The sequence below is a fragment of the Caloenas nicobarica genome, chromosome 21 (assembly GCF_036013445.1).
Source record: "Caloenas nicobarica isolate bCalNic1 chromosome 21, bCalNic1.hap1, whole genome shotgun sequence".
NCBI classification, from domain to species: Eukaryota; Metazoa; Chordata; class Aves; order Columbiformes; family Columbidae; genus Caloenas; species Caloenas nicobarica.
Window position 1 is genome coordinate 330,528 of NC_088265.1, and position 27,354 is coordinate 357,881.

General features: G+C 59.4%; 1 protein-coding gene across 1 annotated transcript; it reads right to left on the reverse strand.

Moving 5' to 3' along the window:
• Positions 1-27,119, reverse strand: SCUBE3 (signal peptide, CUB domain and EGF like domain containing 3). Its single transcript, XM_065649442.1, has 23 exons — positions 27,035-27,119; positions 18,881-19,003; positions 18,128-18,253; positions 15,739-15,873; positions 14,344-14,469; positions 13,331-13,447; positions 10,426-10,473; positions 7,719-7,835; positions 6,370-6,492; positions 5,490-5,606; positions 4,293-4,415; positions 3,786-3,920; positions 3,389-3,481; positions 3,204-3,311; positions 2,969-3,154; positions 2,530-2,733; positions 2,267-2,428; positions 1,838-2,005; positions 1,601-1,762; positions 1,159-1,356; positions 578-730; positions 315-394; positions 1-150 (listed from the first exon to the last, which is right to left on the reverse strand). Exons 1-23 carry the CDS (start codon positions 27,117-27,119, stop codon positions 1-3), a joined length of 3,039 nt encoding a protein of 1,012 aa, XP_065505514.1.
• Between the last annotated feature and the right edge of the window lie 235 nt (positions 27,120-27,354).

A 27,354-nucleotide genomic window follows, 5' to 3' on the forward strand; every position in this document is an offset into this window, starting at 1 on the left:
CTATTTGTAAGGCCGGAGGAAGCTGGAGACTTTGGAGCGGAGGAGTTTGATGAAGGAGCGGGGCAGCATCTCCTTGTGTTTCTCCGTGTACTTGAAGTAGTTCTGGGGGTGTGCCAACACGTCGAAGAAAGCTTTGATCAGCTTCTTGTCCTGTGGAGAAGCCGAGCCAGAGCGGGGGTCACCATCCTGCCCTGTGCTCCCCCCTGATGGTTCTGAACCGAGGCCGCAAGTGCGGGGGGGGCCCTGGGGACACATCCCAAGGGAAGACGCTCCCGTGTCACCCTGCAGTGAGGGCCCGGGGGGGACATGCTCACCTTGAGGATCTCCTGGTGGTTCTCGGAGGCGTAGAGCCTGCCATCCCGCACGATGTCCTCCACCAGCTGCTCGTAGTCCTCTGCAACACGCAGCCCATAAACACGCTTAGGGCACGAGCTGCCACTTGTCCCCAGACCGCCGGTCCCCACCCTGAGTCCACCCTGCCCAAATGCCCAGGAGATGTGAATTGGGGGTGACCCAGGTACCCACCGGGCCGGAGGACACCAGCACACTGGAATGTCCCCCCGTGCCCTCTGCTCACCGTCGTAGGTGACGTAGGGGATCTGGAAGCCCCGGGCGCTGTTGGCTTCGCTGGTTTTGAAGTTGATCCACAGCTTGCGAGAGCGGGCGGTGAAGGCAATGGGCCTCTCGTAGGTCTGGCACGTCTCGTAGGTGGTGATGGAGGACGGGGAGGCTGCGGGGAGTGGCAAGGGGCTGCGTGATGCTGGGTACCCCCAGCTTTACTGTGCTTCACTGCTCAGGGTGAGGGGGACACGGGGATGGGGACTGTCTGTGTTCGACGAGGCTGAGCCCCCCCAACCCTCACATTACACACCAGAGATGATGTTGTTCCTGCCTTGCTCTGGAAAGCTCTGAGTGGGGCTTTTTACCCCCCAAAAGAAGTGCTGAGACCCAGATGTGCAACCCAGCCCACACTTAGACCGTGCACATCCCTCGATCCAGCGAGACCCTGGTGCTGCTGACCCCCTGCTCACCTGGTCCCCAAACACCCCCGTCCCTGGGGACACCCTGTTGTCCCTTCGCCCAGGGCAGCTCGGCCGAACCCCAGCCTGTTCCTCCCGCAGCTTCTCCCCGAGCACCGCGGCACGCTTGGTTACTTACAGTTTTTCCGCATGACCAAGACGTCGCCGCACTCGTCCTCGGAGGGGAGGAAGATCTCTGGCACCACAATGAGGATCTTGCGCTTGGGCGGCGGGTTGATGTTCCAGGTACACTCGACGTTGGCGGGGTAATTCCCCGGGTAGTTGGGGGACTCGATGTAACCGGTGTATTCGCCCAGCTCCCCCCCGCACTGCCGGTCTGCAAGGCGTGGAGAGCTGGTTTGACTGGGAACCAGTGGCACAGCCACTGGGACCGGGACTGTTTACTGGGCAAGCTAGGAGTGCTCTATCAGCACCGCTCCAGGCATCCCCTCGTGCCTGCCTGCATGCATAGAGCACAAAAATGACACACACCTGTGTTTTAAGGGATTTTTGAATACTTTTGAGGAAGGACCCCAGTTGACGCCATGCCTGTCCCCCCCATCACACCCCAGCTCGCCTACTTTTGCACTGGGACACCGAGGTGGAGCCGTCGAAGTCGGTGGTGGTGTTGCCAGGACAGGCGATGCAGTAATTCTGCCGAAAATCGGGCTGGTAGGTGCCCACAGCACAGCGGATGCAGCGATGGACACTGGTGTTGTAGTAATGCCCGGGGGAGCACTGGACTGGGGGCAGAACGAAGGGGCCACGTCAGCCAGCGGCACGGCCTCCTGGGTGTCCTTCCCCAGGACAGGACGTACCTTTGGTGTCGCAGTCCTGGAAGGACACGGCTCCCTCGAGGCGGGTGCTCAGGCCCCCGCCGCACGCGAAGCAGAGCGCTCGCCCCACCTCGGGCTGGTAGGACCCGCGGGGACACGGCTGGCACGGCTTGAAGCCATCGGCCGAGTGCTGGCCGGGGGGACACTGACCTGCGGGCACAGACATTGCTCAGTGCCCACACCCTGCGCGCCCCAGGCTCCTCTCCCCCTCCCAGCACCGACAGACCCAGAGCAAGCGCTGCCCTTCCTGGGGTCCCCTCGTTGTAATAAATGCCCCAAATACCAACTCCTGTGGCTCCTGGGGATGCTCAGGGCTTCCCCCTCCCCTGGACAGGGGCTGACGGCTGATGGGTGAGGCCGCAGCCCTGGACATCCCCGGGTGTCCCCCCAGCCCCCTCTGTGCCCCCTCACCCGTGCAGCTGGTGATGTTGGTGGCTCCCACCGGTCCGAAAGCATCACCGCGGGGACACAGGTCACAGGAGAGCTGTCCCTCCTTCTCCTGGTAGGTACCGGGTGGGCAGGGGACACACTGTTCCGTCTGGCCGTGGTAATACGTTCCCTGCGAGCAGCTGACTGAGAGCCAGGGGGGACGTCAGTGACGTGGCGGGGTGGCTGTCACTGCCAGGGACGCGGCCGGTCCCCCGGCACCCCGCGATGCTCCTTACCACACTTACCACACTTGGTGCCCAGGCGCTGCTGTCCCGGCCCGCAGCTCTCCTGCCGCTCCGGGGCCACGCTCAGCTTCCGCGCCACCTCGTACTCCATCCCCGCGAAGCGCAGCAGGAACCGCTCCTGGTTGATGGATTTCTTCAGGGCTTTGATGGCCGATTTCAGCTTCTTCTCCACTTTCTGCCGCAGGCAGTGCAGGTTGCAGCTGGCTGAGGGTGCAGGGGGAACGGGGGGTTCAGGGGGGAGCGGGGAGGGATGGAGAGGGAACCCAGCAGGATTAAAACCATCTCCCAAACGCTCGGCTGCGAGCGCTGCCCAGCGCATCCCAGCTGGGTGTGGGATGAGAACTGGTTTGGCTCTCCTTGCTGCATGGTCCCACCATCATGCTCTGGTCCCACCACCTCCGCCTGTGCCCAAGGTGGGTCAGGCCAGCTTCGTGCCCACCTGTGATCTCTTCCGGCTTGATCTCTGCCTCAAACTCCAGCGTGATGCGGGTCACCTCCTTGTTGGAGGAGTTGCGAGCCCGGCGGCCCTTCACCTTCTTGGATGAGTCACACTTGAGGTTGACGAAGGCCACGTGGCAGTCGGAGCAAGGCGCTGAACCGCCTGCGCGGGGGGACACGTCAGCAGCTGTACCCGCTGGAGGGACGGGCACCCACCGCCCCCCGCCGTGCCTCACCTGCCCCCCCGGCCTCCTCCTGCTTGCCCCTGGCCCGCGGGTGCAGGTGGCACTTGGCGTCCTTGATCTTGAAGGAAGCCTTCTGCTTGATGGGTGCTGCAACCGTCTCTAAAGGACAAGGCGGGTGCTCAGCGACCCCGGGGCGGCGCGGGCAGTGGTGGCCGCGGCCCCCAGAGCCCCCTTACCGAGGCACTGCTGGCTGCCGTTGGTGGGTCTGTGCTGGCCGCTCTGCCGCGGGACAGGGGTCCCGCAGCTCACTGTGTAGCTGCTGTCCGACTCTGCGGGTGGAGGAACAGGAGCTGGGGGACGCTGCAGGGATGCTCTGCCGGGGGGATGCAGGGGGCATGGCTGCGCCGTGGGGGATGATGCCCAGCACCCAGCCATGGGGATGATGCACCAGGGACCCATCCCATGACCTGCACCCAGTGATGAGCCCCCGCACAACCACGTCCCTCCCTCAGCCTGGCCGCTGCTCAGCTGTTCTGCGCACTGGCCATGCAGCCGCTCCTGTCCCGTCCAGTCTGGGCCGTGCAGGGAAAACGGGACCCCCGCCCGTGCCGGCGCTGGCAGTGGTACCAGTACCTGGCAGAAAACGGGCCTTGGAGGCGCAGGTGAGGGCACAGCTGTCCTTCTTGCCCGTCTTGTTGCAGGTCAGGGTGGCCCGTGGTGGCATCGAACCTGGCAGGCATTTCATCAGCTCTGAGGGACACGCGCCAGCTGGTGATAAGTGGGGACACCTGTGGCTGGCACAGCCTGGGGACCCGCAAGCGACCCCTGCACCCTCCCGGGTCACAGGGGATTCACTGGGGACCAGAGGGTGCCAGAGTGCAGCAAGGGGACCCCAGCCCAGCATTCCCACCCTCCAGCTCCTCTTCAGAGATGTGGGATGTGACTGTTGGGATTTCAATTTTTTTGGGGGAGGGCAGCCTGTCCCAGTGAAGGAGAGGTGGCTCGGTACCAAGGCATGGCCAGGGCCACAAAAACAGCTACTTTAGGGACATTTGCTGTCACAAAAGCTCACGGCCATCCTCAAACATAGTCAGAAAAGCAACGAGATGACCAGCCACGGTGTGTTCCCCTGCAACGTACCTACACAGTCCTTTTTGTTCCAGTGCAGCTTGCAGCCAGCAGGACAGGTACACTGGTAGCTGCCGGGCGTGTTGATGCAGCCAAATTTGCAGCCCCCCCGGTTGATGCTGCATTCGTCGACATCTGCAGAGAAACATGGGGAGACGGTGGGTGAGGGGCAGCGGTGGGGGCCGAGGGGACCCCCCCGGCTCTGACGCTGAGCTGCTGCATTGTCTCAGGGCTGTGATTCTGGACAGATAAATCAGACAAACGTGCACGGCAGGGCGCTCCCAGCTGTGTCTCCTCCTGCGGCCACGCCAGCCCCCAGGGCCGAGGGAAACCCCGACTTGCGGTGTCCCCGGGGCCGCGGTGACGGCTGAAGCCCACCCAGGCTGAGCCGGCCCTGTGGCGGCTGGGAGCTGCGGGGAGCAGCAGACAGAGCCGACATGGAAGCACTTAGCAGCCCAATTCAAAGGCAGCTGCTCAGCAGCCCCAGCCCCTCTCCCCGCAGCGGGGACCCTCCACCCTGGCCCGAAATGGGGGTCCAGCCCTCCAGGTCTGGCACAAAGCAAAGGTGGGGAGCAGCCAGGGATGGAGCTGCTCCCCAGACACCCCTCCCGGCCCGGCTCCCCTTTCGCAGGAGCATCGGTGGGAGCCAGCAACGCCTCCATTGCAGGGTCACACCAAGTGTCCTGGGGGCTGCGTATTTCGGGAGCACAGGGAGGGTCACCTGCCCTCGCACCGCAGCACACAGCCTCGTGCCGCTGTCTCCCCAGGCTGATGGCACCGCTGCCATGACACGCTCCAGCAACCCCTCCCAAAAGTGTCTCATCTGCCTCCCTGCTCCCCGGGGCGCCGCACGCCCCCGCCCTTGGGAGCTCTCTGCCTCGTGAAACTGAAGTCAAACCTTTTGATGTTCCCCTTCCCACCCCAGCCCCGCTCCCTGCCAAAAACGCCGGGGATTTCTCCCTCTTTCCCGCTTCAGACAAGTTGCAAACTGTTCCTGTGGCTCTGTTTGAAGTTGCAGACACCAGCGTCTGGCTGCGAGCCCCCTCCCTGCCTGGCTGCACATTGGGGTACGTGGGGAACTGACTCTCCCCACGGGCCTTGGGCTGAGCGGTGTCCCCAGGGTCCCGCAGTGACTGTGCTGTGGGGCTGCCCTGTCCCCAGGACCCAAACCCGGTGCAGTGACGGCTCATGCAGCCCTGCCGGCCTTACCTCCGCAGTGGGTGAGCCCGTACAGCGTGTAGCCCTTGTTGCAGAGGCACTGGAAGCTGCCGGGGGTGTTGATGCAGAGGTGGTCGCAGGTGCGGTCGAAGGAACATTCATCGATATCTGGAGGAAAGGCAAGGGGCAGGTGAGGGCTGGCACGGCGGAGGGACAGCCCTGGGCACAAGGGCTGTGCCCTCGTGCTCCGCCTGCTCCAGCAAGCTGGGGGCTGCACCGGGATGCTCCACGGATACAGCACTGGGATGCAGCACTGGAATGCACTGGGATGCTCTCGGCCTCTCGGGAAGGGAGGAAGCAGCTGGTGCGTCAGTGCATGTGCTCTAGCAGGGAGCTACAGTTATGCTGCTGCGGAATCGCTGCCAAAAACTTCATGCGGTAAAAGTGGAACTCGGGAGCAGCCCAGAGGTGCCAGGTTGCCCTCCCAGGACACATAGGGTGCTGATGCATCCCCTGTCTCCTGGCACGGGTGCTCTGGAGCAGAGCTGATGGCCCAGGGCAGGGGACACGCTCCCTGTGCCCGGGCAGAGCTGCGTCCCAGCCCACGGGGCTGTGGGGAATGTGGTGACAGTCCCCCCAGCCCTGAGAGAGGCCGGAGGATTTCACCTGGCACCCGCCTAACCGCTGGCATTAACTCTGCTGCGAGAAGAGCCCAGAAATCCCCAGTGCGGGAGCAGGGCTGGGCCGGCAGCCCAGCTCTGCAGATCAAAGCGCTAAGCTCAGACCAGAGCCCAAATCCAGCACTAATCCCCCAAAGGACGCACGTGGTCCAGAGCAAAGAGGAACGAGCAACCGGGCCAGCGCTCCTCCAGCAGCCACCGTGGGGGGGCTGAGAAGTGCCGGGGGGCAGAAGGGGTGTCCCTCCTCTCACCTTGGCAGCTCCTCTCGTTGATGAGCAGCTTGTAGCCCTTCTTGCAGCTGCACTCAAAGCTGCCCACCGTGTTCCTGCAGATGTGGTCGCAGCCGCCGTTGTTGAGCCGGCACTCGTCGATGTCTGGTGGGGATGGGACACGTGTCATGGCTGGGATGTGGGGTCCCCTCTCACGCCACAACCTGTCCTCTTTGGGGTCTGATGGTCACTGGGGGAACGTGGCTACTGGTTTTATCTGGGTGCATTGGGGGAGCTGACACAGGACACTGGGGAAGGCCAGGGCTCCTGGGCTCAGCTCCCCTCGGAGCTGTGCAAAACATTTCATTTCTGCAGGTCTCAGAGTCAGCCACAGGGCAGCCAGGGGCTCCAAAAAGCCTTGAGCTGGGGCAAAACACCAGATCAGAGCCCCCAGGGTCACGGCTTTGGGCTGGGACCAGGAGCAGCGGGAAGAAAGACCAAGCTGGGACGGGAAAACCCTCCTTGAGAAACAGCTGCTTGATAAAATAAATACTTCTCAACCCTTTCCTCTCTGCTTGCCATCTCCTTCCCACCATAAACAAAACTAAAAATGACAACGCACAATAACTCCAAAGAGCCTCAACAACCTGGAAAGAAGCTGGGACTTGGGTTTTGGCTTGTTATTTTTCCTTTTTTCCACTAATCACAAAATTTACTGCTAGGAAATGACCTGTGAAATGGAAGGAGACCAGGACGAGGCAGCCACCAACCCATCCCTCCATCCCCCGGCCCCAGCACTGGGGTGGCAGCTCTGCCTCTCTTGGGCTGGGACTTTCTTTTTACGACTGCGAGGGAGCGAGCTGTAAAGCAGCCCGCAGCCGTAATAAAACCCCCAGACACAGGGGACGTGACTCTAGGTTATTGCACGTTCCTGGAAACTGCAGAGTTGGAGAAGGGGGGGATGCTCTGATAAAGCAGCAGGGCCGGGGGGTTCTGGAAGCAGCCAGCAGGTAGACAGGCAGCCCGCGGCGGGACGGGCTTTCCTTTCAACCGAGGTCGCGTTCCCAGAGCTGCCGGAAGACACGATGCAGGCACGGGCCATCCCCGGGGTCACAGCGTCCCCCGGCCCAGGGGCGGCAGGTTAGGGGTGGCCGGGGTGACCCCACCGTGCGAGCCCGGCTGCTCCCCGTGCAGAGGTGGGAGGACGGGGATTTCACTGGGAGCGTGCGGTGATGCGCGATGTCTGTCCCCAAGCAGGACGCGGTGCTTGGAGCCGGCCGGGCAGGGAGCACAGAGGGACCCGCGCATCCCGAATGCCCAGAGCGGGTGTGGGCTGACGGGGGTTCTGAGGCACCCGGGCTGCGCAGCGACACCCGCCTGCTCGCACCCACCTTTGCACGTCTTCCTGTCAGGCTGGAGCATGAAGCCCATGGGGCAGCTGCAGTGCACGCCCGTGGCCGCGTCGTGACACTTGCTGTCGCAGCCCCCGTTGTTCACAGCACACGTCTCTGCGCGGAGAGGGGAGAGAAAGGCCGAGGTGTTGAAAAGGCTGGGTGGGGGTCATGCCACCCAGCCGTCCCCATGCCACCCGGAGGTCCCCACACCACAGTCTGGCAGAGGCAGTGGGGGCAAACCTCCCTGCAGAGCCCACCAGAACCACCCTTAGCTTTTCACGCAGCTGTAACGAGGTCATAGAGCCCCCAAATTAACGAACACCCTGGATCCAGAGTGCGAGGCTGGGGGATGCGCAGGCAGAGCTGCCGTCTGCTGCGAAACCACTGACGCTCGGCGAACACGGCGCTGGTTCCACGGCGGCTCTTTGCTCCCGAAACGCATCAGCGTGTCACCGGTCGCTGACCGTGACCCAGCGCTTGGGCACGCCGGCCAATCCAGTGCTGCTGGCTAATTTGGGAGACGCTTCATATAATTAGAACACACACACAGAGGCAGGCAGCAGCAGTGGAAAAAAAATCCAATTAAAAAAAAATGCTAATTATGTCAGTATTATCAAAGTCAGCTGTTGCTGGTAGGACTAGAAGGGACACTAATTTAAATGAAGCATTTTCAGCTTGACAGCTTCCCTGTGAGATCAATCCTCAATTTTGGTCCTAACCACCAGAACAATGGTTTGAAGTGCATTAAGTTGTTCACAAAGGATAATAAAATATTCCTTTCAGAAGGCTGGTTGCTTGGATAAATGAGGTATTTGGGCTTCAAGGAACCCAAGATGAAAATGCTTTGAAGAAATTCCTTGGAAAGTGTAAATCCCAGGTTCTCCTGCTCTTTGCAAGCGCTGCACGGGTGGGAATGACCGAACCATCCAACCATCTGCCGCAGGGCGAGGAGCTGGGATCGCTCTGTGCTCGTCTTGCCGCTGCTATTTTTACGATGTCCCATAATAAGAGAACAAAAGGGACCATTTTATGAAATTAATAGCCAGCACAATTACAAAACTTAACGGTAAGGGAGAGATTTCTGCAGATATTATTCCTCCAGCCAGGTCCTCGCGCCGCAGGCAGCCCGGCTGTGCCGGGACCGCATCCCCCGCAGCACCGGGGTGAGGAACGCAGGGCGGGCAACACTGCGCCAAAGGGAAGGGAAGCTTTCTGGAAGCCTGAGGATTATTTAATGCCAGCCTTTGTTGCGGCAGCTGATGCAGCAGCATCCCAGGGAGGTTTGATTCAACAGGGTCTCTGCTGAGATCAGACGGTGGGCTTGGTGTGGCTGCTGCTCGCGGCGGGACCGAGGAGCCGGAGAAGCGGCTGCAGCGGGGAGGCCGGGGCTCTGCTGGGAGCACGGTGCCCTGGGCGCGCTGCACTGCCCCACAGCCTCCCCCCGCGCTGCAGCACCCACCTCCCCCCGGCCCCTCTGCACCTTCAGGGATTTGGGCTGAGATGCCAGGCAAGCCCTGCCCGCTGACCCACGGGCGTGCGGGGCGGGAGCTGAGCCAGCGCGGCTCAGCACCACTGCAACCCCTCTGCGACGGGGGGACCGTGCCCTCGGCTTGCACCAAGCTCGGAGGGGCTGCCGGGGTACCTGCGAGGCAGCAGCGGTCGGCGGCGCGGGGCCAGGGCTGGAGCGGGGCCCCGGCATTGTTCGGCGGTGCCGGCAGCGCGGGGGCTGCTCCCAGCCTGGCGTGACTCACCCAACCACACAGGGCTTTGGCGAGGCCCCATCGCTCGGGGAGGGCGAAGACAAAGCAGCTTGTGCACACACACACACACACACGCTCTTTCCCACCCTCCTACATCCCAGCTCTGCTCTCACTTCCCGGCCGCCGCGCTCCCTGCCACCAGTGAGCCGTGCGCGCACAGCTCCTCCCGGCTGTGCCGGGAACTTGCATGTACCCAGCACATCCATGAACAAGATTCCCTATCGTAGACAAGTCACTGCCCCTTCAGAGAGCCTTGGTTTCCTTGTTGGTGGGGCGGAGGCATCACCTTACCTTCAGGAAGGGCTTAGAGACCCCACAGGGATTGCACAGAAATCCTTGGGCAAGCAGCCGAGGTGCCCAGCCCGATAACGGGTCTTTCCCAGCTCTGCAACTTGCTGCAGCTCTGCAGTTTGCTGCAGCTCTGGGCTGGGCGCCTCTGCACATGGTTAACAGCTTTGCTGAGCCAAAGCTTGGGACACCCCAAAAGTCCCCATGCCCACTGACGGGACCGCCTGCGAGTGGGTGGGCTCCAGGAAGGGGTAACTTTGGGAGCGCACAGCACGGAGACGGGCATGAGCATCCCCCTCTCCAGCACGGGCTCCGCTGGGGCTTGCTCGAGACGCTGTGGGGGTGATCATTGCCACAGCCCATGGAAAGCAGATTGTCACCCCTCGCACCGGGCTGAGTCGACCAAAGCAACGCGAGAGCCCCCGCCTCATGCAAGCGCAGCCAGGGGAGGGTCTCTCTCTGTCCCCCAAAAGCAAAGGCCACTTGCAGCCCAAGGTCAGGCCCTGAGGGGTTTAAAAGCAGCAGCGGGGAACAGGGTTAGTGAGGCATGCGGTTAGTGCGACAGCTCAGCCCCCCGAGCCCCGTTATGGCCTCGAGGTGAGAGACCATCTACGGTTAGACCCCTTTGTAGAGATAGAGAGAACAAAAATATTTACCATTAGAAAACGTCTCAAGGATAACGTGTTGCTGGAAGTGTCTCTCCCCTGTTTAACATTATAAGAAAGTGATTTAGAAACAGTGTCCAGCAAGGAGCTCGGTTGGTGACACACGTCAATGGGTTTGACTCCACAGCCTTTCCAGCCTGGCGGAAATTGTCCCTTTGGGTTTTTTCTCCCCCCGCCTCCCAGAAGAGCCAAAACCCGAGGTTTGGGGCCGGTGCTACCGACTCCTCCGTCAGCCTGCCCGCAGCATCCCGCAGCCCCTCCGGCCCCGCTGCCCGTGCTCTGCGCCAGGCTGCCCCAGCCCGAGGGACGAAGCGTTACCAGGAGCGTTAGTGCAGCCCGTTAGTCTGGGGACCCGCGTCCTCGCCCCGCCGGAGCTGAAACTGCACGCGCTGGGGGGGCTGCCACCCCCGAGGGCAGCGCCGCCGAAACCGCCTGAACACGGGTCGGGAAATCAGCGATACAACTGGAACTGGGTTTAGTTTCCTTCTCCATCTAATTGTATTTCCTCCCTATTTGCTGCCTCGGGCTCTGCTGGTATTCGCTGCGAGTGGGGGGACGGTGATGACCCTCTGCACCCCAGACATCGCGGGGAGGGAGCTGCCGTGGGGCCCAGGCTCACAAATCTTCCCAGAAAGCCAAAAGCTGCACCAGCTGCAGCAGCCCGGTTTGCATCTCCCTGCGGGCGCTGCCCCCTGGGCTGCTGCAGGGCGATTTTGCCTTTTTTTTTTGTCTTAAAAAAAAAAAAAGGCTGCTTTTCGAGCATAAATATAAACATGTAAGGTCATCAGCCTCCCCTCCCGGCCCCTCACCCCCTCGAGCCTGCAGACATGTTGGGAGCCATTAAGGCTGGCCCCGCTTTGCTCAGAGGCATGTTATTCATTATCTGCATTTTTAAAAGCAGCAATAAAAAGCGGAAAAATGAAAAACACCGGCCGTGGCCTAATGAAACTGTCATTCAAAGGGGCTGATCGTGCTTCCTGCCGCGTGGTGTGATCTGAAGGGAACCTGGACCAGGGGCCTGTCCCGGCAGCCCATCAAATGCACCGCGTACAATTTCAAAGCCCATGGCCCGGGGAGCGAGTTTGCGTTTCCCCTCGCTGGAAACTTTATTCCCCTTGAAATAATGAAATATTTCAGAGGAAATGGGGAAGGGGCAGCAGAGGGAGCACCAGGGAGGGGGGAGGGCTGTTTGCTGAGCCCTGGCTGTAAAACAAAAAAGGGTGGTTATAAATATCCGAGCAGGTACCTCGGCCGTAAATCTGCCGGGCAGCCCCACGGGGCGGCCGTGGCTCCCGGCGCCCGAGCACAATCCCGCAGTGTTCCCGGGGACATGGGAGCCAGGCAGGCTCCTTCCTGCGGGGGGGCCGAACACCCGAAAAGTTCAAGAAAGGTGCAGCGGTGGGTTTTGGGCTGGTGCTGCTCCTAAAATCCTCCACCATGACGCTGGATCTCCCCGGGGAGGCAGGCGAGGAGTGAGCGCACAGGGGTGTACCGGCTCTGGTGGGAGATGCCTCCCCGGCAGATACGGAGCACGGTGTGGGGACAAAGCGGAGATTTGGGCCAAGACCATGAGGATGAGCAATTTTGGAATCCCCAGATCCCACCCTCACACCCGTGGTACCCACAGTCTGAGCACTGAGACCCTCTGGCAACCAGAACCCCCCTGAGCATCCCCCAAGTCACGAGACGCGTTGGAAAGCTGGTCCCCCAGCCCCTGCACCCAGCTCAGGAGCACCATCCCGCTACCAAATCCCCCGAGTCCTCGCACCGACACAGACAACACACACGGAGGGACCTCGGTCTAGGAGGAACGCACGAGCCAACGCACCGCAGGGTCCCCAGGTCCCCGTCGAAGGAGGGGACAGCAGCCCCCCCGGGGGTCCAGGTGATGGGAGGGGGTGCGGCTGCTGCCGGAGCCAACACGAGGGTGACGGGGACAGGGAACCATGAGCACCTGCCAGCACGCCTGGGATTAATCCCTGAGCCTGGCAGCGGCTGGGGGACCGCGGCGACACCAAGGTGGCTGCGCAGGAGGGTTTGCTGGGAGCTCAGCCCCGGGCACCCCTCGCGCGGGCAGGAGCAGCCGGGGCCCAGGGCTCCCCCGCCACTCATCCTGAGGACGGAGCGTCTTTGGAAGGCGCGGAGGGTTTTCTCTTTAGGCACAGCGGGGACATGGGGAGCCAAAACCTCTGTCTTGCTTTCAATTCCTCTTTGTTTTTTATTTTGCAATAAGAACTCAAATGTCTAGAGCAATTTGTGGACCTAATCACTCCCCAAATATAACATTTTTTTAAATCAAATCAGCTGTTAAACAGCACAGGCATATGAAACCAGTAAAGCTTCTATCTCTGTTTGATGTTTTACAATTTGAAAACACACACAGGAAAAGGACAATTCTGGGGGTGGTTGAGTTGTCAGGTTGTTGGGGTTTTGGGGTTTTTTTGTAAGACATTTGTTCCTGAGCCAAGGCCCTGCAGTGCCAAGTCAGAACAGATCACCACAGCCAAATCTGTCCCCTGTGTCCCTCCCCGAATGCTGCCAGTGACAGTAACCATCTCTAGTGTGGGGACATCTCCCCTGTCCCTCGGGCAGCGGGGAGGCAGGCAGGGCCACCTGCCTGCTCCCGGCAGAACCGACCTGTCCCCAGATGTCCCCTCAAACCTCCCCACAGCCACTTTTGCTCCCTATGGTTGAGCAGCGACGCATCCCCGCAGGTACCCACAGCATCCCTCACACACGCACCAAGTTTCTCCGGTCTCAGCAAAAGGAAACGCCACATTCCCAAAGCTTGGAAAAAAACCCTTCATCAGGCCAAGAGCAAATGACCCAGGGAGGAGGATGAGCCATCCCACACCCCGACCCACGTCCCCACGGCCAGGCGATGGCTCGCACCTACCTATGCACGTCACCCCATCGGAGTGCAGCAGAAACTTGACGTGGCAGCCGCACTTGGGCCCCTGGTCGGTGTCGTCGCAGGTGTGCTGGCAGCCCCCGTTCCCGTAGTTGCAGGTCACTGCAGGAGGCAAAGCACCAGCCGTCACCCGCCGCCCCAGCCCCTCTCTTCCCCACCCAGCATCCCCAAAAGTACCATAAAGTTGGCTTGGACAAACCTTGTCCCTGTCCCCAGAGTTGTCCCTCCCTCCTTCCCTCCCTCACAGATCATTTCTAAAGCCCTTTGACTTTCCCTGCAGGATCCTGGCATATGCAAACTGTTATGTGGTTTCTGGCATCTGCCCTTCGCATATCTGCTAAATGCCACCAGTGCAGCCCGAGCAAAGGAGACCGGGGGGCTGGTGGCCCCTGACCCTGGTTCTGGTGTTACAGGGGAAGGTGGAACCTTCCTGAGCTCTGGAATGACTCGGGTGCTCCTGGGAATCCCTGACAGCCCTCCCGAGGGGCGAGGCGTACTGTTCATCTAGGTTGGAGGGAAAATAGGCTTGTAGGATTAAAACTCCATTTCATCAGCAAATGAGAAACAAAATAGAAATAATTGCATAAACACATATATATCTATTTAGCAACCCTGGCAGTGCCGGTGAGATGCTGGCAGGAGATCAGACAGGCTGAGAACACCACAGCCCCTGGGGAGAGGATTCCTGCACTCCTCCCGTGCCCATTGCGCTCTCCTGGCTCATCTCCCCTTGGGAAAGCGAAGCCGGTGGGACAAGGACAGGGGACGCTGCACCTCTGGGACCCCCATTACTGGCAGAGGGGGATGCCAGGAGCATCGTCTGTATGGGCAACACAGGCAGAACTGGGCATGCTGGGGGAAAAAGAAGCCAGAGGGCTTCAGGCTCCATAAACCAGTTGCTACCGGTGGAGTCAGGGCTTTGCAGCTGGGCCAGGATGGTGTGTGGGGACAAGGCTGGTGGTCCCTGGCAGGCCCTGACCCCCCTGGAGTGTCCTTACGTTTGCAGTCACGCTGGTTCTTGGTGAGCTCGAAGCCGGGGCGGCACTCGCAGGCGATGCCCCCCTTGGGGGTCTCCCGGCAAATGTGGGCGCAGCCGTGGTTCTTGTTCATGCAGTTCATTCCTTCTGAAGAGAGAAGGAAGCAAAGAAAAGTTCCAAAAGCGCAGCGGCACGTCTGAGGCTGACCCTGCCACCTTTCCGACAAGCCAGGTCCCGACCGCCAGCGGTCTGCAGAGATCCCCGCGTGCCCCAGCGTGGCGCGAGCTCGGGGGCTGCAGCCCGGGCTCCCGCCAGCCCCGTGCGGCTGCACGCTGCTTTCCTGAGGCTCCCCGGCCGCTCCCCGGGCTCGGCAGCCTCCTGCACTGCACAGCACCGTGACACAGCGATGTCTCTTGCCTGCAGCCACTGCCGGGCAGGGACGCACCCTTTTTCCTTCCTCTCTAACATCACCTTCCACCTTTGAGCTGGTGCCAGGACCTGCTCACCCTTTTTGCTTTCGGTGGCTCTGCTGTCATCGCCAGGCTGAGCACAACAGGGTTTCAAGGCACTGACACCCCAGCGAACCCCAGCCCTTGGCCTCTCCTTACTGGGAGGGACTGGCGGGGGCAAGGGAGAGGGTCGTGGTGACGCAGGAGTCCTGGGACCCATCCCCTGAGTCTCTCAACCCAGCAGCATTTCATCTCCTCTGCATCAGGAGGGAGAGAGGAAAGCAAGAGGGAAAATGAGAAAAAGAAAGGAGAAAGCCTCCTGCCAGAGTAGGAGAGAGACAAGGAGCTGGCCGGGACCCCAGAAGGAAGGAAGCAGCCATAACGCTGAGGTTTAGCTCTCTAAAGAACTCAGCTCCTGCCTTGGCAGTGCCCGAGAGCCAGGAGTAAAGTCAGAACAGACTTTAACGTTGGACCCCAAATGGGAAGGGGGAAGGAGGAAAGCAAAAACGCTCAGCTGGCTTCGCCAAGCAGCAGAGATAAAAATCAGCAGAGACGCAAAAATCTCTCATTTCCTCCTATTTTGGCTAAAAGATCGCTCCAGACGGCAGCAATTTAGAGCTGATACCAAGACGAAGCGCTCAGTGCTGCGCAAGACTTGGCAGGAGAAGATGAGTCTCGCAGGGTGGCATGAGGATCTCCGGGTACCTTACATTTAATAAAACACTTTGGATATAGGATTAATGTCCTCTATGCAATATTATTGTGCTTGATAAAGGGGCATGCATGGGTTTTGCCACAGAGATGTTTATTAGCCCCACAGCATCCTCTCCCAGTGAGCTCCTAATAAATTTGCACACTGAGAAGGGTCAGGAACCAGCACCCAAAGCCAAGCACCGCGTGGCCGGGGGCGGTGGGGACAGACCTGCCCGACCCGTGCCGGGAATGGCGGGCAACGCCGTGCACTGACCTTCAGGGCGCTGGATGCAGGTGTGCTGGTTGTCGCTGAGGAAGAAGCCCTCCCGGCAGAAGCACTCGTAGCTGCCCATCATGTTGACGCAGGTCTGCTGGCAGCCGCCGTTGCCCTCCGAGCACTCGTCCAGGTCTGCACAGGGAGGGAGACGGGGGTGAGCAGGGCACCGCGGCACGCCGGGGGCACGGGGAACCGCGTGGGACAGATCTGCCGCGTTCTGCTTTACATCCGGCAACCCCCGGCTAGAAAAAAAGGAGCTGCCCCAGGGCTGCAGGGGATGAAGGTGAAGCACACCAAGGGGTGGGTCTCAGAGGCCACACAGCTTCCCCGGCCGATGGGCAAAGAGGGTCTCATTGTGCAGACAGGAACGCCAACCCACAGAGAAAGGGATCTGCCTTGTCCCAGACCCCCGGGCGGGCTGTGCCCCCTCCCCGCAGCAGCGGGGTGCTTGGCCACGCAGCCACCCCCAGCCCCAGCGAGCCCCTCGCCAGCCAGGGACGCCTGGACTTCATTAGGGAGCTGGGAAACCTTAGCCCAGCACGGGGATAATTATTGTAAGGAGACTCAAATCCCCAGCAGCTCTGCGGCCCTCGTGCCTGTTTTGGTTTAACGAACCGAGGCTGGAAGGGACTCGAGATGTGCAGCCGTGGCAGCAGCAATGCCCTCGCCCCCGCTGCTCCTGCTCCAGCCCTGCAAATCCCTCATTTAACGAAGAGCAACTGCCCGTTGCTTGCAGCTTCCTCTGAGGCTCGTCTCGGCCAAGCTATGTCCTGCAGATGCCAATAACCCTCTTCAAATCCCCCCGCTTAGAATCAGAGCTTAACGTCTTGCGACTTCTCCTTCAATCTCTGCACAAAAATTAGGAGGCAGCCGTTCAAACCCAATGGCTGAAACAAGACCCTGCCGCCCTAATACCTGTTTTATTAAATGCAACAGAGATGGGCAGAAGCCAGCGAGGCCTGTGTCAGGACGGGGGCTCGAATTCCTGTGCTGGTTCAAAAGGTCGCCCGGGGCGGGCGATGCGGGGGCGGGCGGGCAGAACCCCAACCCACCCCCAGCTTGGCCACTGCCCGCGGCGCCAGCAAAGCCTGGGCACGACCCTCGGCTCTGCCTCTCTTGGCTAAGAGGGGATGCTGGCAGGCTGGGCAAAGCACCCTCAGGATGGGAGGGATGGAGGATGGGAAACAACTCCGGGTTCATCCCTGCCGCCCCCCAAGCTAACCCAGCCGGAGCGCAGAGGGTCTCCACATCCTCGTCTGTAAAATGGGTACCAGGGGATAAACCTGGCTCACCCCCGCAGCAAAGCATGGTGGCCGAGGTGCCTCGCTGGGACAAGCCGAGAAAGAGCTCGATGGGGGAGCTGAGGCTCCAACCCCCCCGGCCCCCTCAACCGGCTGCTCCCGGCGCCTCCATCCCCTCCCACCCACCTCTGTAAACACATGACGTTCGCTGCTCGCCGAGCCCGACTTTTCTTTCTTCTGCTTGGGCTCATCCTCCCCCGGGAGAGGAAGGCAGAGCCGCCTGCCCGTGCCTCCTCCCAGCTGTGTAAATCTCCCCCCTCCCTGAGGAGGCTGCAAAGATCCCGATGATGCTGGTTAATGCAAAGCGTATGTGTCCGTAATCCCTTCCCCTCCTCCTCCTTCCAGTGATGAGCTCATTAATGACCCCTCTGCAGACACTAATTAGAAAATTGCAAGAGCTGCAGGCGGAGGGAAGGCGGGCGGCCCCGTGCCCGGCGATCCCACCCGCGGGTGCTGCCAGGGGAAGCGGGTGCCAGGCCCGGCCAGTGCCGCGGCTCTGCCGGCAGCTTCGGCTGCGCTGTGGCCGGATGGAGTTTGGGGCGGTGGGAAGTGGCGGGAGGATGCACGGCCGCTCCGTAGGCAGACGCCGGGTTTGTCTTGGCGCAGGGATTATTTACCCAGTCCCCTTGCTGGTTCCCATCCCCACCATATTTGCTATTAACTCATCTATTTTGGCAGGTGTGGTGCTGACCTCAAGCAGGAGCAGAGCGAGCGGCAGGCACGGGTGAGCCCACTGCTCGTCCTGACTTTGGATGCAGCCGTGGGGACGCTGCAACTCACTCCCAGCATCCCCAAACCCAACCCTCCCTGCCTCGCCTTGCCCCAGCATCCCCCAGTCTACCGATGGAGCAAATTTCCCCCCTCGCACAGGCCATCCTGCCCCGGCATCACCCCGTGCAATGGGCAGCAATCCTGTCCCCGGCGAGCCACCACGACACGGGCCGTGTCTGCAGCCAGCTTGCTGCCCTGGCAGTGCCACCACGGTCCCCCAGCTCTGCAGCACGTCTGGGGCTGGTGCCAGAGCTGCCGAGTGGCTGTGACGCGCCGAAATCCCACCCTGGCACGTGCTGGGGCCCGTCCCTCACCTAAGCAGTTGTGGCCGTCGTGTGCCAGGCGGAAGCCGTCGTAGCAGGTGCAGCGGTAGTTGCCGGGGATGTTCACACACTCGTGGACGCAGCCCGCGTTGTCTTCCCGCTCACACTCGTCGACGTCTGCAGAGAGAGGGGGGCAGGAGCTGCAGGGCTGCCTGGACCGCACTTTAATCCTCTGCTATTCATACTTGGGCCATCCCAACCGTGGACCCACTCCGAGCAGAGCTGCAAATTTTTCCCCTGCCCCGCTCCTGCTTTCCTGGTGCTGCTCCTCCAAGGAGCCCATTTTCTTTCCACGCTGCTCTCAGTTGCATGTATCTGTCTATCTACATCTCTATATATCTACATCACTTATACCTACGTATCTTATTTTTAAGCTTCTCATGCTTTATCTGCTAACCCAGTTTTGCAGCCTTTGGGTTGGAAATCCTGCAGTTAAAAAAATCCCAGCTTTGCTTAAAACAAGCCCCAGGTGACCTCCCTAGGCCTGGGCAGCCCCAGCCTTGCAAAGGCAGCTCTTTGCAGAGCAGGGGAGGGAGCGCGACGGCTGCTGCCAGCAGGGACAGTCCCGCTCCTCTCCATCCCCGTGCATTGCTGCGTCAACAGGCCAGGAGTTTGGGGCAGAAAAGAGGAATAAAAGGTTTGCAATACGCTGGGGTAAACAAGCAACCTTTTGCGAGGGCAGGGGATGCTGCTGACGAGCCACCTCCCGCCTGTGACCTGCGCAGCTGGGCGGCGTGTCCCTACCTTTGCAGTGCTTCCCATCGCCCGTGTAGCCAGACTTGCAGATGCACTTGTAGGACTTGGGGGTGTTCTGGCAGATGGCGTCGATGTGGCAGTTGTCGGTGCCCTCCACGCACTCATCGACATCTGCGAGGGGAGAGACGGGAGCGATGGGCAGAGCCGGGGGCGGTGGAACCAGGAGCCCTCCAGCTCTCCAACCCGCGTGTGAACCCGAAGGGCTCGGGGCAGAAATGCTGCTGCTCTGCTCCTTCGTGGCTCCGCTGCACCCAGCCCTGGTGCAACTGGTGATGGGTTTGCTGTGGGACACTGCGAGCCACTGAGTCTGTTCCCAAACAGCACCACCCGTGCCCCCGCTCCTGTAGAAGCCACCTTGGGACCCCCGACCCTTTCACGAGTCTGATGGTAGGAAACACCGCTCAGGCACCCACAGCCCAGGCCGGAGCCAGCCCGGGCAGAGGTGAAAGTCTCTGTCTCCAATTAGCCATTTCCTGAGCCGACCAGTCACCCAAATAATCGTCATCGCTTTCTATTCTTAGGCACGGAGGAATGTGCACGAATTAGCAGGGACCGCACTAAATAAACCTGGGAGCCAGGAGCGGGAAGCAGGAGGGAGAACTGGGAAAAACATCATGGGTACAGCCAAAATCCGTGTTCCCCTCAGCCCCCTTTGCCCCTCAACCCGCTAATCTGGGATGCAGCACTGTGGTACCTGGGACATCCAGGGAAGGGGGACACGAGGGTCCCTTCAGCTTCCCTGTCCGCCAGAAAGAGATGCCCGAGGCTGGTGAAACTCTCAGCTGCCTTTAAAATGCTCCTTTTCAGCAACCCCCAGAAGAGAAGCGCTCCGAGACATCCCCAGAGACACGAAACGTCCCTGCCGGGCGCGGGCGGCCGCGCCGGCACGGGGGCCATGGCCACGGGAGCGCCGGCCCGAGCCCGGCCCGGCCACCCCGGGTTTGTGCCGGGAGATGTGAGTCACCCGGCCGGAGAAGAGCTTTGTCTTTGCACCGGGGAGGCGGCACGTGCCTGCGCATTGTATAAATATTTACAGCCCGCATTCATATTTGTTATTTGACATTAGCCATGGCCCGCTGCCACCACGGCCTCCCTTGGGCCATTAATCACGGGCTGGAGGCTGACCCACCGCGGCGGAGACGACGGCGGGACTGCATGGGGACCGGCGTCCCGCTCCTGGCCGCGGTGCCACCACGCTGCCACCACCCGCGCCCCGCAGCGCCCCGGCAGAGCATCGCTGCCCGCCCTGCGCCCCGGGAGAGCATCGCTGCCCGCCCTGCGCCCCGGGACAGCATCGCTGCCCGCCCTGCGCCCCGGGACAGCATCACTGCCCGCCCTGCGCCTCGGGACAGCATCGCTGCCCGCCCTGCGCCCTGGGAGAGCATCGCTGCCCGCCCTGCGCCCCGGGACAGCATCGCTGCCCGCCCTGCGCCCCGGCAGAGCATCGCTGCCCGCCCTGCGCCCCGGGACAGCATCGCTGCCTGCCCTGCGCCCCGGCAGAGCATCGCTGCCCGCCCTGCGCCCCGGGACAGCATCGCTGCCTGCCCTGCGCCCCGGGACAGCATCGCTGCCTGCCCTGCGCCAGGGTCCCACAACGATCGCCAGCAGAAAACCCTGCGAGAGCCACGGGAGCACAGAGCTCGCTCCCTCCCAGCCGCATCTGCAGGCTCCAAGAGCCTTTGGTGCAGGAGGAAGCACTTCAGCTGACGTGAACCGAAGATGGACTGAATCTGCAAACCCGCCCCAACCCTCCCCTGGCTCTCCCCCCAGGTTATAAATCCCAGCTCAATGCTTCAAGCCGATGGTCCCACAGCAAGAGCTGCTGGGTGCCAGCACCCACGCACCCACCAGCACCCAACCGGTACAAACCACCCATCAAACCCCAGCTCCTTCCCTTAAAAACACCCAAAACGTGAAGCATCCATCAGCCATCACATCATTGACATTTTCCCAGCCTTTTGCCAGAAATCTCACTTGTTTGTTTGTTTTATTTTCTGTTTCTTTTTCCTTCTTCGCCCTCAAAGACAATGAACAATATCCACGCGGTGCTGAACACAATGCCATGCCTTTCCCGCTCACACATGCATATTATTTTTTTTCTCTTTTCTTTTCCATTCTGCAACTTCAAAACTTCTCTAACTTTGGAAAGATTACACAGCAGCAAAAGTACAAAAGAAAACATTATAAATTTGCCACTCTGTAATTTTTCCAAAGCTGGAGACATTCTGAAAGGTTACAGGACTAGAAAAAAAAAAAAAGGAGGAAAAAAAAAGGGGAAAAAAGTGTGTGCGTGTGTGTGGGAAAAGTGACTAAACACCCTCCCCAGCACCCCAGGAGCCATCCTGAGATTGGCACCCATCCCAATTTCAGAATGCCAAACTTCTGGCTCCTAATAAGAAGTATTCTTCAGAAATTATGTAGTGAATTAAAAATAAGCTCTCTGAAAAACTATGTATTTGCATTTTTCTCAACCCAAGAGGTGCTTTCCTACGAAAGGGAAGGTTTGCTGTCAGGACGGCCCGCTTTTCCCGCAGGAGAACTTTCTCCATCCAACAAACCGCCCATGGCTGCGCTGCAGGTGCTCCCAAGGTGCAAGGGATTTCATTTTCAAGTCAAGCAAAGAGAAGATTAAAAAAAAAAATCCTTATTGATGTTCCCACCCCTATTTGCTCTTGTGAAATCCCTGCTGGGGTGCGCCTGCTCATCCCTCTGCTCGAGGGGACTGTTTGAAGCCCAGGTTCTAAACCCACGTGGGGTTTTTTTGGGGGGCAGGACGCCCCGCAGACCTACATCCCTACAGCCCCTCACTCCCCTTCTTGCATGAATAATCACAGACGCCCTTTTGCACCCAAAGTTGCCTGAAACGAGCCCAAACCAGACGATGCAGATGGGTGCATCACGCCTCAAATCCCCAGACCCGGAGGATTTTGCAGCAGGCGGGGAATTTAGTTTTGCTGAAGATGCCGAGTCCTGCTGGGAACCCCCGGTGCCCCCTGTGCCCAGCAGCCCCCTTCCCTGCCCGCCCCACCATGCCATGGGGCTAATTAGGGCTCACCAGAGGCAAGAGCATCCTCGGCATCGCCGCCACGCCGAGCGGGCTTTGCGGCGAAGGGCAGGAGGCTGCGGCGCTCGCCCCGCGCCTCGGGCCATGTTTTTTATTCCGTTGTGGGTGGGATTTTCCAGCGCAGGCTGTTGGGCCCCGTTCCGCTCCAGCTGCAGCTTTATTCTCCATTTCAAAGGCAGCGGAGGCAGACGGTTCCAACGCCACTGCCATTTCGAGCACGCCAAACGCGGGGGGACCGCCAGCCCCCTGGGACCGGCGCGTGCCCACGGGAAGGCAAAGGGATGTGACCAGGGCCGGCGTGGCCGGCGGTGGCAGAGCCCACGGGCACCGGGGCACGTGCGCGCCCTGCAGCATCACGCTGCCCACGATACGTGATGACGACGGAGGATAAAGCAACAGCTCGGGTATTTTTAGAGCCTGGATTGAGGCTCTTTCCTCACTTCCTTATTTTGTTTTTTAAAAAATAAATAAATAGCAAAAGATGGTTTTATCCATACGCTGAAAGGACCAATACATTTGAGGAGGGGGCTGAGACAGGGAAGCAAAAACCTGCCAGAAAACCCCTAAAGAGACAAAACCACTATCCTTTTTCGTTCTTGTGCAAGCACTTCAGCTTTTTTTTCAAATTAATTTTATTTTTTATTTTCATATAGGCATATATATATATTAACAGCCTGTCTGTATAGGGATGTGTGTGTAGCTGTTGGCAGACACATGGAGTTTCCACTCGGCCTTAATGCCAAATTAAAGCTTTATAGCTTCAGTAGCTCTTTTTACCAGGGTATTAATAACCACCTCAGACACTGTGGTGCAGTTTATTAATCATTTGTTCGCCCGGGGACCTTGCAAGGGCGATTTGTGCTGCCCTACGGCAGGACGGGCGCAGGGCACGGCTGCGGTGCAGCCCGTGGCATCCCACCCGCGGGGCTGCCCAGGGGGAGAAAGATGCTCTGGGGGGGTGGGGTTTTTTTCAAATTGGCCAAAGATGCATCATCTGAACTCGAGATCCTAACTCAGGTGCTCAGCGATGGCTCGTTGCCGGGATGGGGATGCCAGGCCAGGGGTCCCTGGGTCAGAGGGGGTGTCTGTGTCCCACGGCACGGTGAGACCCTGTGCCAGCCCCACGGCGGGACGCCCACCCCCCCGGCTCTCCCAGCAGCACGCGGGACCCAGCAGCCGCAGCCACGGCGCTCAACAACGGAGCACGGGTGGAGGACAAGGAACCCCGAACCGCAGAGAGGACCTGGGGCGTTCCCAGCCTGGCGACCCCATTGCCCCTGCCCAGACTCCGCTCTGCACCTGTCGCCCCAAGTGTTGCTTCCCCAAAACTGGCAGTGCCCCAAAAGGGGCCTTTTCCCCCCAGCAACACTCCCGCAGGGGCAGAGCGGGGCTGAGCTCCCCATGCCCTGCCCCAGCCGGGGATGCCGGTGGATCCCACACCCCCAGCAGACCCGGGGCTGGAGACGCTCCCCCCATCCCATCCCAGCCCAGGTGCCAACCCAGGCGCTGCGGCTCAATTCGGCTGCAGTTTCCCCTCAGAGGGGCTGATGCTCCGCGCCAAGAGCGAGTTCATCTCCCCGGGAACTGCCTTTGCTGCTGTTGTTCCTTTGGCTTATCGGACTGACCCTGCCTTGCCTCAAAAATATGCGTTTGTTTGTTTGTTTGCAGCTTCGGGAACAACGAGCGCAAGATCTCCACGGGGAAGACGGCCTCGCTGAGCAGCCGGGCTTCCTCCAGCGCCGCGACACAGAGCAAACTTTATTTCCCATCCCAGGCTTCTCCTGAAGCCTCTCAGGGGACTTATAATTTTGAAAGTGAAGGTTAAGGTTATTCATGCATATTTTTTTCCTAAATGGATTACTCCGGGGTGACCGTCTGCGAAGGAAAAATCTATATAAAAATAAAAGAAAAAAAAACCAAAACACACTCCTGAGCAGTTTGGAGACAGCAATACATCTCTGCACTGGAAGACTCGAGGTGTCTGAATATTTATACTCCCGTTGGCAGTTACAAAAAAAGTCTTCTTCCCTCCTTCCTACCCCCGCTCCCCTTTTTAATCTCGGTACAGGCATGTTAGACGCCCTTAGTCAAAGATCTCCTTTGAACTGCTGTATGTTGAAATGTTTACAGTTTTACATTTCATATTTCAGAGGGGTGGAGGGGACAGGCACAACAGTCGCACACTGTGAACGCATGAGAGGGAGGAAAGCGGAGGCCAAGGGGGAGGAGGTTTGGCGGAGATGGGAGGGGAATCAAACAGCATCACGCTGCAATTGGAAAATTTTAGACTCCTACAAAAATATATATATATATATATATATATATAAAAAAAAATCCCTGGCGGCGTTGGCTCTGCAGGTGCATGCCCACCGAGCCCAGCCCCTCACGCAGGATGCGGCTCCGTCCCCGTGCGGCCGCAGGTCACCGGCCAGAAGGGCTGGTTGTACCCGCAGGTGACACCGGGCTGGGCTGGGGACACCACGCGGGGTGGGCGGCGGGGGCTGCACAGCGGGGCGCCGGGACCCCAGGAGACGCTGCCTCTCCTGCCGGCCCCGCTGCCCGGCACCGCCCGAGGGGACATGCGATTCGGTTGCAGGAAAAGGTGGCAAATCCTGGGATGTTTCCCCAGTTTGGGGGACACAGCCAGAGGAGCCCGGCCGGGCCAGACCTGGGGCTGCCCGGGACACAGGGAGCGAACAGACCCGCAGCCCCCAGCTCGTCCTCCCGGCGATGGGCAGCGCTCCATGCAAGCGGGAGCTCAGGACACACTCCTGCCAGACAGACGGACGGACACTGGGATGGGACTGGGGGTGGTATCATCTGCCCAAAACCCCGGGGAGCTGCGGGCACGGCGGCAACTCGGCACGGGGACCACGGGGAGAAATCATCCCAGCTCAGTGCACGTCAGGAGCCTCTCCAGGTTATTCGGGTTTATACTCCCAGTTCTCCCGAAAGCTTCCCTGGCCACAAACTGACCCAATAACCCTGCAGACACCCTCGGGTCAGCCCCCCACTCCACTAAACCCTGCCTGCCCTACAGACTAAACTTGCTGGGGTAATTCGGTGTGAGGAATGAGCCAGTGAGCCCTACCCATGGCGTGGTCATCGCAGCGAAACAAGCCCACCCGAGGGGACAGGAGCTGTCCCCAGCCCGTGAGAGCCACCTGGCGAGGGTGGCTGTCCCCCGAAGGGGCAGAGGGCCGGTGCGAATCTTGTGCTTGGGGCATCACCCCACAGATTCGGGGGGGATGCGCGGTGCTTTCCAGAAACATCCCACTAAAACGTGCCCCAGGTGCATGGGGTGGCTTCTAAGAGCTCAACGACATTTGTGCATGCAGGAAAACAGGCGATAGTGGGTTTCTAGGAAAAACATGCTTTTTGTCTGCCATTGGTGATGCCAGGTCTGTGAGTTCAGCGCCACGCAAAGAGGACGGGGTCCAGCCCTGCCCCGAGCCCTCATGTCGCCATGGGCACCGACCTGCACCCCTCCCCGCCCCACGGGACCCCGGCCGCGGTTTGGGGATTAACTCTCCGCTCCAGCCCCGGTGCTGCCAGCGCCGTGCCGGGCGGTTCACCCGCGCAGGATGGAGCTCACCTCTCTCCACCCCCTCCACCCTCTCCTTCCCCGGAGGGATCTGTCAAGTCTCTGCACGATGGAATTTTACTTTGCTATTTTAATGCAATTCTGGCTCAGGCTTAAATGGAACTGGAAACCAAAAGGCCTTAATAAATAAATATTATGATAAGAAATGAAAGCAACGCATACACTCAAGATAATTTGAGGGGGGATAAAAACCTAAGCATTCCTTTCTAAGTCTAAATCATAAAACTTTACGTGAAGCTGGACGCCTTCTTACCAAACCTTTGCCCTGGAAAATCTCCCCCGTGCTCGCCCAGACTGCCCTCCTGAAAAGTCGCCTATTGTTTTAAAAACACTTTAAGCCAGATAAGACAATAGCCTTGAAATTCCTTCTAACTTTGTCGGTGACAGGGCTCAGGGCGACCATGCGTGTGGCTGAAATAGCCGATTGCTGATGCCCACAAGAGACCTGTAATTACACCCTGCGCTCCTATATTTCATTCACACTCTCTTTAATCTCACTGTACACAGAAACGTGCAGCTACTACAACAGCAAGAGCCAAAGCTGGTTTGATATATCTTAGGTACTGTTGAGTGCTATGGAAAAACACAAACCAAAACAACCAAAATCCCCCCCCAAAACACCCAACGGATTGTACAGATAGTGGGGAATTAAGGAGAAAAACCCCTTCAAGACAGCCAACATCACGCACATAGGGCTGTGTGTGTGCGCGCACTCCTGCGCGTGTGTATAGAGAAAAATCCAAGCTAAATATAGAGGTGCTATAGAAAACCCAAGGTATAGATGGACCATACATAAAGCTGCATGTGTACATTTGGGAAGGAGAAGCTCTGGCTCAACACAGCACAGCCTGGTTGATAACGACGGGACATACCTCTCTGTTCTAAGGTAGGGAAAGGGCTCCTGTATTTTTTCAGGCTTTGCTGTGTTCAGTTCCCCAAAGTTTTCTGCAGCCCACACCCCTATAGCACATCATTTGAGATTTGAGTAAAACACCAACGCGGCTGCAGCGTCCCAGCGTTACCGACACCCGCTGCACATCCCTGCCCTCCGCCCAGCCCAAAATGAGCCCCCGCACCCCAGGGTGCTGCCCCATCCCACAGACACCGAAACCCCCGAACCAGAAGAGCCCCCCAAACCCCTCCAAACAGCAACATTTTCCCTGTGATGGGTGCAGACTTGTTTGCACCCCCTTAATTTTCTACCTCTGCACCCTCTGCCTTGAGATAGAGTCCAGACCAAAAAAAAGGAAGCGTAAGAAACGCAACTCATTAAAGAGTTTACAAAAAAACAACTCCAGTCAAAGGCAGCAGGCAAGAATATCTGCAAGCAACATTTAAAATCCCCTCCACTATTTGTTGTTATTGCTGCTAATTTCTCCAGCCTGCATATAAAACCCCAGATCTAAAGAGAAGGTCCGGCTGCCTAACACACATCAAACAGCAAACCTTCGAGCTGCGAAGATTTTTCTCTTACCTTGACTGGCTTTATTTGCCAGCGTGTTTCCAGAGTAGAGGAGAAAGAAAAGGATGGAAAATCCAGCAGTCTGCAAAGCTCCCATTGCAATCCCAGTCTGCATGGAGGAGTGGGGGCAAGAAGAGGGAATTCTAGTGTTTTAGAGGAAACAAGAGGCTGAGCATGCGAAGGGAAACCAAGAGGAGGAAGGGGCTCTCTTCTTGCCGTGTGTGAGACGGAGGGAGGGAAGGGAACTGAACTGATGGAAAAAGCTGCTCTGGGTTCAGTTTGGGGCTCTTGGTGTTGCTAAAGAGGAGAGAGTGAGAGAAGGAGACCCAGGG